We start from the raw sequence: 15,779 nt of genomic DNA, 5'->3' as shown, positions 1-15,779 counted from the left end.
TAATAAATCAGAGGTGAAGGGTTTTCTTGATATCGGGGTGGAGGGGAATGTTGGGGGCGGATCCATGATTTGACGTTAGAGGGACGTAGCTTAGGGGCGTAACCTTTTGACTAGGAACTAAAATGTATTCGGTTTAACGTGTTGGCAGTGTGTGTGTGTTTGGGGGGGGGGGGGGTGTACTCATCAAAGAAAACCATAACAGTTCTAGTTTCTAGTCGCTAATGGTGCATTTGGGGACGAATTTAATTACTTTGGTCTCCTATGTTGAGATAAAAGGTAAATTTGACGATTTTAGGGGTGGGGTCGTGCGCCGGATGCCCCCTCCCCTTGATCCGCTAGTGAACGTAACTTATTTCATTAAGTTTGTATAGGAAGCATTTCCCCGATTTTGTTTTGTTTTTGTCTTTTCAATCCGCTATTGTTTTGAGGTGAACCACATTCGCCTCTGACATGCATTGCCGCTGTGTATCGTCCATCATCAGCAGTTAAAATTAATTTACAACATACAATATCGCAATTAAATTTCTTCTTCTTTTTAAATTATTTTACTGAACAAAGAAAATGTCCTTTAAAGTGACACTCTTATTCAAAATCAAGACATACACATGTCTAACAAATATAAATTTTGATTGATAAACCTTGAACTTACTAAATTATGCTTTTATTGAAAAAAATAACTACCTGATAAAAAGATTGTTACCGTAAATCTTATAGCAGAAAGCGCAAAAATATTAAATGAATAGTGAATGCTAAAAGATTTACTGTGGTCAACTTTAGTCGCATAAGGTAGAAATACTGTGTTGTTTGCTTATTTCTTTCAAATTAAACTCGATATCTTTCATGAGAACCATTGTTTTTGACATTTATTTATCCTTTTAGGAATATTAAAACAAAATTGTGGTAAATCGTATTTGGGAGTAAGAGTGCATCTTTAAATACGAAGAATGGAATATAAAGAATGAATACGCCAACCGGATTCCATCAGAAACAATACATTATGCATGTACGAGAAAGCATGACAGGAACTCTTTTGTGTATGTATTGAACGAATATCAATTCAGATAATCAGTATTGACGACCACAGTCTATGAAAACACAAAAGGAGAAACAAAGCTTTCTAGCCATTAATGTCCTCACAAAATACGATTATATTTCCAAGGCGTCACGCATTAACAACGTTTAACGATCTCTCATCGACATAAGGTCGAAACCACAGCCGGTGAGGGTCGTGATGGGTGAGTAGCGGCAGAACGCGAGTTGAGCTCGCAGACGCATGAATGTTGGACAGGAAGTCATGCCTGTGGAACCTGCCCGCGTCCCTCAGACAGTACTGCACGTGATATCGGCCATGGTTAACCGCGTTAAAAAAGGATGTAGAAGTTGGTTAATATTTAATACATTTGTAAAAGCCAGGAGAATGATCAGATGCTCTGTTGTTGTTTTTTTGCTTTGCCACACGAACTGATGTACGTATATATATACTTGCATCTTTTCTAAGAAAACTTAAACACTTAGGTCACTTAATCATAAAACTTTCTTTGTATTTGCTATCAGACTCCTCGTAGTTATTAAAGTGATACTGATATTCTATTACAGTTTTCCATTTCAATATACCTTACAATGGAAAGGTATGTCTGGATTAGGTTACATTATACTAGAAGGTTGATATTGAAGGCCATGTTCAGTCAGCGTTTAAAGTATCAAGTTCGAAGCTTTCACTAAAACTCGTTTGATTTATTGCAAAACATATACAATAGCAAATCCCCCTGCAGCTTCTCACAACAAATCATTGTCATCCTTTATATCAGGTCGAAACCGCTGCGTGAGGGTCGTGACGCGTGAATGGCGGCAAACCGGAAGTGGAGCTCGCGGACGCCGGGAGGTTCGACATGTAGTCGCGCCAGTGGAAGGTTCGAGCGTCCCTCAGACAGTACTGCACGCGGAGGCGGCCACGGTGGGCCGTGTAGTATAGAATGTAGAAGTTACACATCTCGTCCTCATTTCTGGGTCTGGGCGAGGAAAAAATAAGGTTAATAATTGACTAATTTTAGCGAAAACTATATTTTGTTTATTCCTCTTGATGTCCTTTTTGACATTTTCAAATAAGGAAGTTATACAATATATATGGCTATTTTTACGTGGCATTCAGAACTGTATGGAAACTAACGGGATAGGTAATAAAGTGCCACTATTTTCCTTCCCTTTTGTCTTAAAACATTTAAAGTAATAGTTAAATGGTGACCCAATTCTGACATCTGTTGCTTACGGGAGAGTTGACGGACAAAAATTTCGTTGCCACGTTGTTGCATGTTTTCAGGGTTTTCGTGTTGTTCCTATCATATAGAGACTGTTTAGTACTATTCAAGACAGTTTCAATTATAACACCTTGTCCGGGCATTACAAAGAGCGACATAGGTGAAGTGGTGTGGCAGCCAATACGAACGAAATTGACAATTGACAGGGCGCAGATAACGTGTTTACTCCTCCTATATTCGGAGCATCCCGGCAATTTACTATCGAAACCAAACTTGGTTGTATGTTGGTTCATCATTTGAAGTAGTTCGTAAACTTTTAATGATACTAAGTTCAAATTGTTTGCCCGTGAAGTGATTATTGCATAAGTTATTAAGATTTCCCCCAAAAAGCCTTAGGTTTAACTGCTAGATTAAAATCATTACGCGAACTTCTTGCAGCGTAGTTAAATGTAAAGAATTTTAACATTGTTAACCGTCCGTTTGTGTCCGATGTTGTTTCCGTTGATACATGGCCGAGGAGTTCCGAACGAGCTGTGCAATACACCCGAAAACGCCCAAAAATATTTCGACACCACTCTCCTCGAAACACGAAAAAATGACAGATATCGGCCACCATAGATTTTAGATATTTCTTACCCTATAACTGTGGGAAAGTCTCTCTCACTGCTCATTGTGCATCTGGCGGCCTGGAAGTTTTATGGCAAATAAAATATCGGAATAAAATGAGCATAAAAGCTAAGAACCAATAAATATCCCGTTAAGTGCGTTATATATTTACTAAATAGTTGTGAAATTCGCAACGGAAGTTTTCATTTGCATTTTTATATACGATGATCTTTATATTGTTCTTCTGACTGTTTAGGCTAGACACTTCGAGTATGGCCACTAAGCGACTTAGTTCTGATGACTAATGAATAATTTAGATGCAATCGAAGAGAAATGTAAGTGTTCGTACCAAAATGTCGCCCTTCTTTACCTCCAGGCCCGGATTTGTTACGTTATAAAATGTCTGAAACAAATAAAATGATGATCATGCAGTGTAAAGGAATCAGGGTGAGGAATCACGTGACTTAAAGGGGTTCTCACATGGGTCACCACGGGTCATAACTGAGGTAAAAAAATAAGTAAGTGGCGTTAGAGCTGCACTATCACAGATATACCATTCTTACAACTTTTTTATTTTTTGTCTTGGATTACGCAAATTTTTGCGTAAATATCTGCAAACCAAAGATATAAGATTGATGACAAAAAATCAGATCGTAGATTTTTATATATTTTTGTTCGAAAATTAATGCTTTATGTCTTAAATCGTTACTAACGGTTTAAGAAAAATGCATAAAACATCAATTTTTGAACTTGAATATTAATATCTGCGATCTATTTTTTTGTCAGCAGTCTTATGTAACTGGTTTCCATGGATTTTCGCAAAAATTGGCTCGTTCCAAGACAAAAAATAAAAAAAAAGTTGTCAAAACGTTCAATCTGTGAGAGTGCCGCCTTAATTTCTACATAACCTTTTTGACAGAAAAATATGAAAGTATTTCTAAGCCTATAAAAGACTATGCTTTCTGCTTTTACCGTGAAGTGTGAACTTGTTTAGATTTGCTTGTATTGTAATGTTTCCTTCAAGTTGAACATGCAGAACCCCTTTAAGTCACGTGATTCCTGAACCTGGGAAAGAAAGAAAGAATACAAGAACGAGCGAACGCACAAACAATGCTTGAAACAGAGGCACAAATGAAGATTGGCTGAGTAAATGAAGTAGAAGGGAGAGAAAGACGAATGAAGGTAGAAGTGGGGGAATAAGGAAGGAAAAAGTAAAGTACAAAGGGAGGAAGGTACGAAAACTGAAATTATTATTATTATTTTAAAAATCAAGAGAATTATATATAAGGAAATAAATAAATCATGAAAGGAATATGAAAACCGTAAAGAAATATACGGAAGAGGCAAAAAGCGAGATACAATGAAGAAACAAAATAAGTCTTAAACAAAAAATCGGCACATTTGCGAAAATTAATGTCAGGAAGATGAATTGATAATAGCGAGTGACACATTCGTTTTAAAGACGGCAGGTAAACAGGAAATGATATACAACAAGTTTGTACATACTTGCGGGAGTTGAGGCGACATTCGGCCAATCTCCGTCCATCGTCCGTCACGAACCTGGTAACCGGATGTGACAACGCCTAGCGAGATATGGGAACGCGGAAATTAGGATCGCGGAAATTAAGAATGCGGAAATACACCAACTCAAGCGGAGTTGAGGCTGTACCATGTGTTTTTGCAAATGAGTCAGCCTATGAGTGAACGTTTGACATGATTAAAACAATGATGGAAAAAGTCTTGACAACAAGGATACAATTTATTTGCACGTTTTTTTTTTGTCCAAGACCTCCAACCCCCCCCCCCCCCCCCCCCCCGCCCTTCGCTTATTATGTTCCCAGGTCGACTCAGTGTATTTTCAGAGATAGTCATTAAAGGAAAAGGGAAATAACTGAGTCAAGAAAGCCACGACTTTAACAGGTACATGCACAATCTTATTACTTAAAATCTAAAACAAGATTGTCCCATCTCATGATACCAAATCTGCGTGGGTTCTGTGCATGATCTTCTTACCTAATGAATGTGCGTGGGTTCTGTGCATGACCTTCTTACCTAATGAATCTGCGTGGGTTCTGTGCATGATCTCTTCTTACCTAATGAATGTGCGTGGGTTCTGTGCATGATCTTCTTACCTAATGAATGTGCGTGGGTTCTGTGCATGATCTTCTTACCTAATGAATGTGCGTGGGTTCTGTGCATGACCTTCTTACCTAATGAATGTGCGTGGGTTCTGTGCATGACCTTCTTACCTAATGAATGTGCGTGGGTTCTGTGCATGACCTTCTTACCTAATGAATGTGCGTGGGTTCTGTGCATGACCTTCTTACCTTATGAATGTGCGTGGGTTCTGTGCATGACCTTCTTACCTAATGAATGTGCGTGGGTTCTGTGCATGACCTTCTTACCTAATGAATGTGCGTGGGTTCTGTGCATGACCTTCTTACCTTATGAATGTGCGTGGGTTCTGTGCATGACCTTCTTACCTAATGAATGTGCGTGGGTTCTGTGCATGACCTTCTTACCTAATGAATGTGCGTGGGTTCTGTGCATGACCTTCTTACCTAATGAATGTGCGTGGGTTCTGTGCATGACCTTCTTACCTAATGAATGTGCGTGGGTTCTGTGCATGATCTTCTTACCTTATGAATGTGCGTGGGTTCTGTGCATGACCTTCTTACCTAATGAATGTGCGTGGGTTCTGTGCATGACCTTCTTACCTAATGAATGTGCGTGGGTTCTGTGCATGACCTTCTTACCTAATGAATGTGCGTGGGTTCTGTGCATGATCTTCTTACCTAATGAATGTGCGTGGGTTCTGTGCATGATCTTCTTACCTAATGAATGTGCGTGGGTTCTGTGCATGATCTTCTTACCTAATGAATGTGCGTGGGTTTTGTGCATGATCTTCTTACCTAATGAATCTGCGTGGGTTCTGTGCATGATCTTCTTACCTAATGAATGTGCGTGGGTTCTGTGCATGATCTTCTTACCTAATGAATGTGCGTGGGTTCTGTGCATGACCTTCTTACCTAATGAATGTGCGTGGGTTCTGTGCATGATCTTCTTACCTAATGAATGTGCATGGGTTCTGTGCATGACCTTCTTACCTAATGAATGTGCATGGGTTCTGTGCATGACCTTCTTACCTAATGAATGTGCGTGGGTTCTGTGCATGACCTTCTTACCTAATGAATGTGCATGGGTTCTGTATGCCAGGGGAAAGATACTGTAGTTTTGAACAAAGTCACAGGCAGTTTCCAAATGGTAATCTGAAATCATCAAACAAATGGGAAATTCACATATCGTTACCGCGACAGAAAAAAGCTGCAGGTAAAATAGGACTTCAAGTAAAATGAACTGTTAAAAACAAATCGACCTTCTTAGGGCGGGGTTTAACCTTACTCATTGTTTTTTTTCTTCTTTTATTTCTTACCCAATAATATTTTTAAGCAAAGGCGGGCCATTGCTTAAAGGGGCACAATCTATGTTTACAATTCATAGCGCATGATGCACAAAATAAACACATAACTTTTAATGCAAAAGAAATATATTATTTTTTTTACATTAAAGCTGCCCTCTCACAGATTGAACGTTTGGACAACTTTTTTATTTTTTGTCTTGGAAGGAGCCATTTTTTGCGAACATTGCCAACTTTGGAGAAATCAGCTGAAGCGAAAGTGCCTATAGAGTTATATAGGGAAAATATGGTTAAACAGTTCTCACGACTTAGTCTTTCAACAGATCAACTTACTTCCTACATATATGTTAGGATAATTCTTGCCCTTGAAGATGATGGTTTTGTATTAATTGTATGATTTTTACATTTTGGTCCTTTTTAAGGGTTTTGTTGGTCATTAAAAGTTTCATTGAAATAAGAAGGAGCTAAAAATTGTTTTGCTATTTAAAGTTATTATAGACGTCCGATCGCTTAGCTTCCAGCGGATTACGATGCAAAAAAAATTTTCTCTTTCAAATGAACTTTTCGAAATAATGAATTTTTAAATATCTTTTGGTCCTTTTTGAAGATTTATGTAAAATTTGTAGAAATTCGATGCCCAGAAATTGTGTATTCAACTGTACGATAATGGTTTTATGGCCCACCCCGCGGCGTATTCACAGCAGGATAGAAATAATCCATCGGCAATGTTATGACACTTGGTATGACATGTGCAGCGAAGTTTGTCATTTATAGCAATACAATTATTCCATAACTATTTCGGATTGGTTTTTTCCTTTTATCATTATTATTTAATTGAAATTATATATGATACTCAATAATTCATGAAATCCATGAAAAACAGTTAAATAAGACTGCTGACAAAAAATAGATCGCAGATATTTGTATTTAAGTTCAAAAATTGATGTTTTATGCATTTTTCTTAAACCGTAAGTAACGGTTTAGGCTATAAAACATTAATTTTCGAACGGAAATATGAAAATCTACGATCTGATTTCTTTGTCACCAATCTTATTTCATTGGTTTGCAGATATTTACGCAAACATTTGCTCTTTCCAAGACAAGAAATAAAAAAGTTGTAAAAATGGTAAATCTGTGAGAGAGCAGCTTTAATGATAAATAGAGGATATTTGTTTATTTCAGTGTAAGATTATATTATATGTATTTTATTTCACGAGTATCATAGAAAAACATATTTTCACGAGTGGCGAAGCCACGAGTGAAAATGTAGTTTTTTTATGATCACGGGTGAAATAAATAGAGGATATTTGTTTATTTCAGTGTAAGATCGTATTTTATTTCACGAGTGCCATAGAAAAACATATTTTCACGAGTGGCGAAGCCACGAGTGAAAATGTAGTTTTTTTATGATCACGAGTGAAATTAAATACGATCTTACACTGAAATAAACAAATTTTCTGTTTCTTTTATGCTTATTTTCGGAGTTTTATTTGTTTTTTTATTTATTTCTGAATTACCCTCTTTTTTGAAAAGGGTGGGCTTTACGCCGCTACCCGTGGGGCGCCCCTCATGCATAATTATAGCTGTCAACTTTTCTACTTTCGGTTTGCTGAGAAATAGTTCTCTGCTATTCATTCTTATAGCTTAATATTCGCTCGTTTTTTATTGCAAAGCTTTATGAACAGTAAACAATGAAGTATCATTAGTGCACATATGTTCCAAAAATAATGAAAACACTTTTATTTTAAGATGGACATGAATCATAACCAAATTACTACGCCGCTATTTAAAGAATGAAAATTTGGAAGGTCAAATGTGTTAGCAAAACAAATGTGGATACTCATTGGATTTTATAACCATTTTTCTTAGTTTACGGCTGCATGTACGCGTGTTTTTATAGTAAGTTAATATTCAGTCATCTTACTGTCAGAGACCAGTCTGTTTCGCTTTAAAATGTTTGTTTTCCAGATATTAAAAGAGTAAATGCCACGCTAGTTTGGATCTATCTGTAAATTGTTGTGTGAATTCTCCAGGAAGCTCATTTTACGTACTACAATGGTTAACAGTTCAAAATACATTTGAACGATGATATAAAATTTTATTTATGTTCGAACAGTTGTTTTTGTCTGTAATTTGTTTGGTATGAAAGCAAATGTTCGAACATTCAGCTTCAAAGATCAGTAAAATGTTTGATAAACGGGATAACCGGTAATAAACGGTAAGTTGTTAATTTCCAATTATATATTTATTTAACATTTTTTGACATAATTTACTGAAGTCCAATGTTCTGTTTTGATCAAGGCAAGTACATGTAACAACAAAGGAATTTAAAAGTAGTTCTGAAAGTTGATATATTCACTCCTTATTTTGCAGTGAAAATATCAAATTGATATTTTCACTGTTGTTATTTCACTGTTAAAACCCCATATTTCATCGTAAAGCATGAAAGAAAATACATTATTTGTGTACAAAAATAAAGATATAAGCCATTACAATAAGGTTTTAGTTAAAAGCTACGGGGCTAAAAATACCCCAGTTAAAAAGCGCCAAAACATCGGTAATATTTTTTATCTGGACACAAATGATATGTTTTGTTTTTGTTTTAACCATTTAAGGCAAATGAGTTACACATAATAATGCATTATTATTTTTTTCTTTTGTGTTTCAATTGTTAACCTATGCTGTGTCCATTTAAAGGGACACTCTTATTCAAAATCAATACACGCATGTTTAACAAACATAAATTTTGAGTGATACACCTTTCACTAATCACTAAATAATGCATTCATGGGAAATATTAATTACTGATAACAAGATTGTAACCGTGTATTTAACAGCTGATATTGCAAAAATATAAAATGATTGGTGAGTGCTAATATTCAATAGTCTCATAAGGTAGAAATACCGTGTTTTCTGCACCTTTTTTCAAATAAAACTCGGTATCCTTCATTAAAACCATTGTTTTCGACATCTTTTCAACTTTTTAGTACATATGTATATATCAGAACAATTGTATTAATTGTGGTAAATCTCACTTGGGAGTAAGAGAGCATGTTTAAGGTAAGTAGAGTGATTCTGGGTTCCTAGCGAATATCGCTCTGCTACGCAACTCCCCAGTCTGTTATTCGTCCTAGACAGAACTGATCAATTATTTAAACCTTTCATATTATGTCCGGACTTTCTTGGACTAATCCCTTGGTTTAGTACTAACCTTGCGTGTGTGGAGGAATATATCCATATGTGTACAGAACATAGTACCCCGCCTGGTATGTCAATCTGGCAAATATAGCAATAGAAGAGTTCAATCGTAAAGGTTTCTAGTATTATGTAATGGAAACAGATTATTAGTATGTGCAGTCGAATTATCCCATTTATTGGGTATAATTACATACTAATTTAAAAAAAAGTATTAACGTGTTCACACGTAGCCTACTTAATATATTGTAAACTACCCGCTAACTTTGCCAGCCACTGTTCATACCTACCGCTTCACCTGATTTAAAGCAATAACTGATGATTGTCAATTTATTGAAATTGAAAAACTTAAGATATACTGCCTTCTCATTTGATAAAATAGTATATGTTGACTTCTAATATGGGTTTATAGCTAAGTATATATTTTACGAATAACATCATGACACCAGGTTTAGACTGTATACACTATTTGTATGCAAATAATTACAGACTCGTGTATGCCTAGTAATTGACTTACTTGTTCTTCGTAAATTGAATAGTTACCCCAGATGTGTCTGTTTCATTGGCTGAAAGCAGAACATATTAAGTTAATGAAAACTTCCACAGCAATGTAGTTTAGTTTTACTGACGTGCATCTTAATGACCACGCCCAGCCTCCATCTTTTACAAGTCTCGAAATATAAATGAAGTATTAAAAATGTAAAACCAACGAAAAGTCCATGAGCGTTTCCAACTCTGATAATAAACAAATCGAGATTAGCAAAAACTTCGGGGAAGGTTTGCAATGGTTTGTTTCATTTGTTTTTTTTTTATTTTGGCTATGAATGTTCTATCATATTATGCTGAAAAAATGTTATGTTATGTTATGTTATGTTATGTTATGTTATGTTATGTTATGTTATGAACTTCGGGGAAGGTTTGTGTAGTTATTAATGTGATCATGTCCCGTGGTTATCAACAATTCATTCGAAGCGTTGATCCAGGAACCAATTGTAGATGGGTCAATCGTTTTTCTAGAAATCAAGGGAAGTTGAATGACTGAAAGGGATTTACCCAAAAAATGAATAAGGTGTTCAAAAACAGAGTACAAATTTTAATATTCTATACTTTATATATTAAAACGGTTCATATATAGTTACGTTTGGATGCGTGAGTGTAGTGAATCTGAATGACCACGTGGTTGATCCCCGTGTCCCCGCCCACTCGGAAACCCACGTCTGAAAAACAACGTAGGAAAAACGTAGGGAACTGCTTTGGTACGAATCCATCGAAAAGATTTGCACTACGTGTAATACATTCATAAAAAGTATGGTGTATAATGAACTATATCGAGAGGTGAACGCGAAGAGGTTCTATCTTCTTCTTTATTTAATGTCACTTAGATCCTTTTCGCATTTACCCCTCGATATGAGTACTCAAAATCAATCTACTTAAAAAATAAATGAATAAAATAAATATTTAAAATCAAAGTACTGTAAGTGATAGAAGACAAGTATAAGGAACGGATGCACGTTGATTACATTTGAATATATTTCACACGAGTATGTTTTGCTGATAAAGACACACTATACGGATACAATACCGGAATAAAAGGAATGCAAGGTTGGGCAATATTATTCTACAGTGATATGTAAATAACAGTTCAGTCGAAACCCGTTGGCTCGATATCGCTTCGGTCGATTTTCTCATTGGCTCGAATTGGATTTTAGAAATCATTTTTGTTTCACCCTTTGTTAGCATTTCCGCTTGGCACCCTGGGATATCGAGCCAATGGGTTTCGACTGTATACGCAAATTAATGAACATATCAGAACATTTTACAGAAAATCAAAAAAACTTAAACCGATGCCAAGTCAAGACAATAAGAAGTTGAGTTGCGAGTTGAAAGATACTTTATAAAGTTAATAATTTGACTTATTTCAAGGATTTTTTTATGATGTTACTTAAAGCTTACCAGGAGGAAATGCCTTTCCTTCGGCATCCATAGCCCAAGCCCACAAGATCTGTCTTTCTCCGTCACCGCAGACGGACCTAAGGTTAAAACAAACTTTAAGATAGAGAACCTTAAACGGTCCCAAAAATCCGTTCACTTAAGCACCAGTCAATTGTAACCACACCCCCCCCCCCCCCAGGTCCGGGGAATAGCGGGGACTTTGACTTTCGGTCCAGCCAACCCCGGCTAAAAACCCCGCCCTACGGGGACGAACAGATGGTAAAATCCCAGCCAAATGCCCCCGCACCCCAGGGACCCTAGGTAAGGTCCATTCCCCGCTATATTTAAAGCGAGGACAAAACCACCGCATTCACCCGGCACTGCGGGGCCACCTGAAAAGTAAAAACACGGCCCATTTCCCCGGCTATCCCCGGTATACCCCCGGCCCCCGGACCGGGGGGGGGGGCGTGGTTACAATTGACTGGTGCATTACATAGACGTAAAATAACGCTTCGAGTTTGAATAAGTGGCCATTGAAAACCATGGTTATTTGTAAATACAAATATCATCTTTAGTTAAGTGTTTTATAATTGTATGGTATTGCATACATTTTCTTTCGCATGAGCAAATTAAAATGTGCTTTTCTGCCTTGAAGACAGGCACATAGATGGTACAAAATAATTATGTGCTTGCTTTAAATCCCTATGGGTGTTTAAAATCGTGTATTTTTATAATATTTTGTAAGTTTAATTTAAAATTATCTAAACTGTTATAATAAATACTATAACTACTAACGAAAAACTATCTAGACATACAAGTACTAGTTTAGTATAAACTTAGTTATTTTACAACGACTGTGAAACAAGCTATTACAACATTATTACTCTCGTTAGCACGATGTTACGTGAGAGTCTGGTCTGGTGGGTAACCGGAGTAACCAGAGGAAACCAACATGTCCGGCTTGGTCACCACAAACAAAACTCCCCTGCATCCGGACCGGGAATCGGATCCGGCGAGAACGAGTGCACTAACCACTGCGGTAACCAGACAAGTTCTAAATATGTTATTTCAGTTAAATTAGATAAATCCACGGTCAATTGTCTTGCAAAAACAGAGGGTTGTAACCTCGCTAGCTCCCTCCCCTACCTATATCCTGCGGCAACGAACACTTCCTCATTTTTTATCCGATTTCATGCATTAAAGATGATATTGAACGTTATTTATTTCTTTTTGAGAGAATGCGTACTTCAGGATTTCTGCGTACCCCGTAACATCATCTTTGAATCCCGTAAACGGCGTACCCAAAGGGAGGTTACTCCCTCATAACAAGTAGACATGTTGTGTTGGGCTTATTTACCCTCGCCTTCGTATCAGACCTTAGGATCACAATATTTAAAGTACCTATCCGATGTGTCGTCCATTTCTCCGCATGCCCAGGAAGACTGGTTGGACCCCGGCTGTCCACATCCGTACACCATCATGTGATGCGCAACATCCCGGCTTGCATGAGGCTTGAACGCAACTGTGACACGCAATTAAGCAAAACGTGTATACCTATGTTTGTAAATTTATGAAGGATTTCGTATATGCTTATACCAGTTCAGGTCCCATAACCACGAACATCCTCAAGCCCGAGTCAAGACTCAGATTCCAAAAAGCAAACATGTGAAAAGCCAACAATGTTTTAAGTGACATTATTTTAACCCACTCCCTGTACATACGTGTAAATCTTACATGTGAAAATCATTAGCGGATCCATAAATGGTCCAAATTTTCATTATATTTCATTATATCCTTCAACACTTTAAATCTAATAAATTGCGGTTCTCAGGGTTTGGGCGCAAGTTAAAAGCTTACGCCCCTAAGTTACGCCCCCTAACATCGAATCCTGGAACCGCCCTTGGTAATAAATGCAACTGTTTTTATCACCAATACTCTTCTAGAAAGAAAGTTACAAAGTTGCAGTTCGAAGTCTCGAATCTGACTTGACATGTTCGTAATGTGCCCTGGGTCCATGATTACCGAATAGTCCTAAGTGTCTGATCAGTTCAGGCTCAATTGGTAAAACTGCATATCTTCATTTCACTGTAACATTCTTTCTTGTCGAGTTTTGTAGATGACATTTGCTGAACTATTCGCAATTGTACAATTATTCACATTTATGTTTGAAACACAAATTAAATAAAGATGGTTCTTTGAGCTTTAATAACAGTGCTTTTCTGACTCTGAGTCTGGACTTGGAGTTGAGACAGTTCGTAATCATGACCCGAGGGGCAGTGATAACGAACAGTCTCAAGTCTGAGTTCAGACCCAAGACTTATTATTGCAAAACTTCATATCATTGTAATTTACCTTTCAGAGCATTGATGGTAAAATTTGCTGAAACATTGCTATTTGAATATTTAACTTATATTTACCCTTTTTTAAAAAAGGAAATGAAATAAATATGTTTTTTTCTTCTTTTATCAAAATACTTTTCTGAGTCTGAATCTGGACTTGGAGTTGAGACTGTTCGTAATCATGACCCCAGGAGTATTCACTAACATCTTGGGTCTGAGTTTCACTCGGATTCAGAAACCTAAATTTCATAAATGTTTAAAAATATTTATGATAAATCTTCTTGTGACAAAGGATGTGTGCCTTATCGTGGAACTGATAATTTGTAACACATACATAATGTTTCGCCATTTTTGCTCATAAAGCAGCAATTTAACAACAAAATTAAATCTTAGCTTTTTGAGTTTGAGTCTCAGACTATGGCCTAATGCACCAGTCAATTGTAACCACGCCCCCCCCCCCCCAGGTCCGGGGAATAGCGGGGACTTTGACTTTCGGTCCAGCCAACCCCGGGTAAAATCCCCGCCAAATGCTCCCGCACCCAAAGGACGCTAGGTAAGGCCCATTCCCCGCTATATTTTGCGCAAAGCCAAAACACCGCATTCACCCGGCACTGCGGGGCCACCTGAAAGGTAAAAACACGGCCCATTTCCCCGGCTATCCCCGGTATACCCCCGGACCTGGGGGGGGGGCGTGGTTACAATTGACTGGTGCATAACTACGCGCCCATGAGTATTCATCCTCATTACACATGTATGTATTTCCCAAGTCTGGGTAAAATAATTGCTTTCCTGTACTTATACCGCTTATATCACAAACTCTTTCAATGAATGTTTATAGACAATTAAATACCTATATATGCCTCTTCAGGTTCCAGCTCCGACGCATGGCACATCAATGCATCCTCCTAAGATGAAGAACATTGGCGACATTCAATGAACTTACCGACTATTTAAACCACTCAAAAATGAGACTAAGGGCTGATTGTTCAGAACTTTGTTAAAGTTAACAACGCGGTTAACAGCATCATTGTTAACTTTTAAACGTGGAACTATTTTATGACGTTCTGGTTTGTACTATAAAAAATACAGCCATAATTTTGTAAGAAATACAGCAGATCACAAAGGAATCTATTATTTCTATAGCTGTAACGACTTCAAGGTTAACAACAGTGACGTTAACAACAGTGACGTTAACAACAGTGACGTTAACAACAGTGACGTTAACAACATTGTTAACTTCAACAAAGTTCTGAACATTCGACACAAAATATAGTACGATGGATATTTTAATAGTATAAAAAAATTATACCGTTAAGAACATGATTTATTAACAGATATTTCTCCTTCAATTGCAAGTTCTAATTCAAGAAGGTCTGAATAATTGTAAACACAAACGATGAAAATAACTTTAAAGCTGCACTCTAACAAACTGAACGTTTTGACAACTTTTTATTTTATTTTTTTTTGTCATGGAACGAGCCAATTTATTCGATAATGCATTGAAACCAGTGATATAAGACTGCTGACAAAAATTAGATCGCAGATTTTCATATTTACGTTCAAAATTTGAAGTGTTATGCATTTTTCTTAAACCGTAAGTAACGGTTTAAAACATAAAACATTAATTTTCGAACAGAAATATGAAAATCTGCGATCTGATCTTTTGTCAGCAGTCATATATCACTAGGTTGTAGATATATACCCAACAATTAGCTCATTTCAAGAAAAAATATATAAAAAAGGTAAATCTGTGAGAGTGCAGCTTAAAAGACTTGCATGAAGAAAATATGAAGTGTAAAATATATTTCTAACAGTAGAAGTTCTGAATCAATCATCGGTATTAATTGATTTTAAACATCATTGATGGACATACTTTAGGTGCGACGACATTTGGCATACGGACGGACAATTCCTCCACTTCCGGTTTCTCCAAGGCAACGGCGAACCATACCAATACACTAAACACTATAACTGATTCCATCTATGTATCCATTATCACTGTCATACATGTATATTGTGTTTACGCTCCATTGA

General features: G+C 36.9%; 1 protein-coding gene across 1 annotated transcript; it reads right to left on the bottom strand.

The window, feature by feature from the left end:
- Nucleotides 1-1,713: 1,713 nt before the first annotated feature.
- LOC128228946 (peptidylglycine alpha-hydroxylating monooxygenase-like) lies at nt 1,714-15,779 on the bottom strand. Its single transcript, XM_052940507.1, has 12 exons — nt 15,619-15,779; nt 14,596-14,650; nt 12,808-12,928; nt 11,428-11,504; nt 10,614-10,691; nt 9,992-10,040; nt 9,491-9,555; nt 6,047-6,130; nt 4,368-4,444; nt 3,211-3,264; nt 2,892-2,941; nt 1,714-2,009 (listed from the first exon to the last, which is right to left on the bottom strand). The coding sequence occupies exons 1-12, from the start codon at nt 15,724-15,726 to the stop codon at nt 1,805-1,807; spliced, it is 1,023 nt and encodes a 340-aa protein (XP_052796467.1). The 5' UTR covers nt 15,727-15,779; the 3' UTR covers nt 1,714-1,804.

This window comes from Mya arenaria, chromosome 3, assembly GCF_026914265.1.
Source record: "Mya arenaria isolate MELC-2E11 chromosome 3, ASM2691426v1".
NCBI classification, from domain to species: Eukaryota; Metazoa; Mollusca; class Bivalvia; order Myida; family Myidae; genus Mya; species Mya arenaria.
Note: the sequence above shows the minus strand (reverse complement) of the source record. Positions and strands in the feature narration are given on the sequence as shown.

What these genes read in the sequence shown, in the direction of transcription:
- LOC128228946 (XM_052940507.1), bottom strand. Translation starts at nt 15,726, where the DNA reads ATGGAATCAGTTATAGTGTTTAGTGTATTGGTATGGTTCGCCGTTGCC. An exon ending in ACCTGAAGAGGCATATATAG is followed by an intron (nt 12,929 to 14,595) that starts GTATTTAATTGT and finishes TGCGTGTCACAG; the next exon opens with TTGCGTTCAAGCCTCATGCA. An exon ending in ATGGACGACACATCGGATAG is followed by an intron (nt 11,505 to 12,807) that starts GTACTTTAAATA and finishes TTTTAACCTTAG; the next exon opens with GTCCGTCTGCGGTGACGGAG.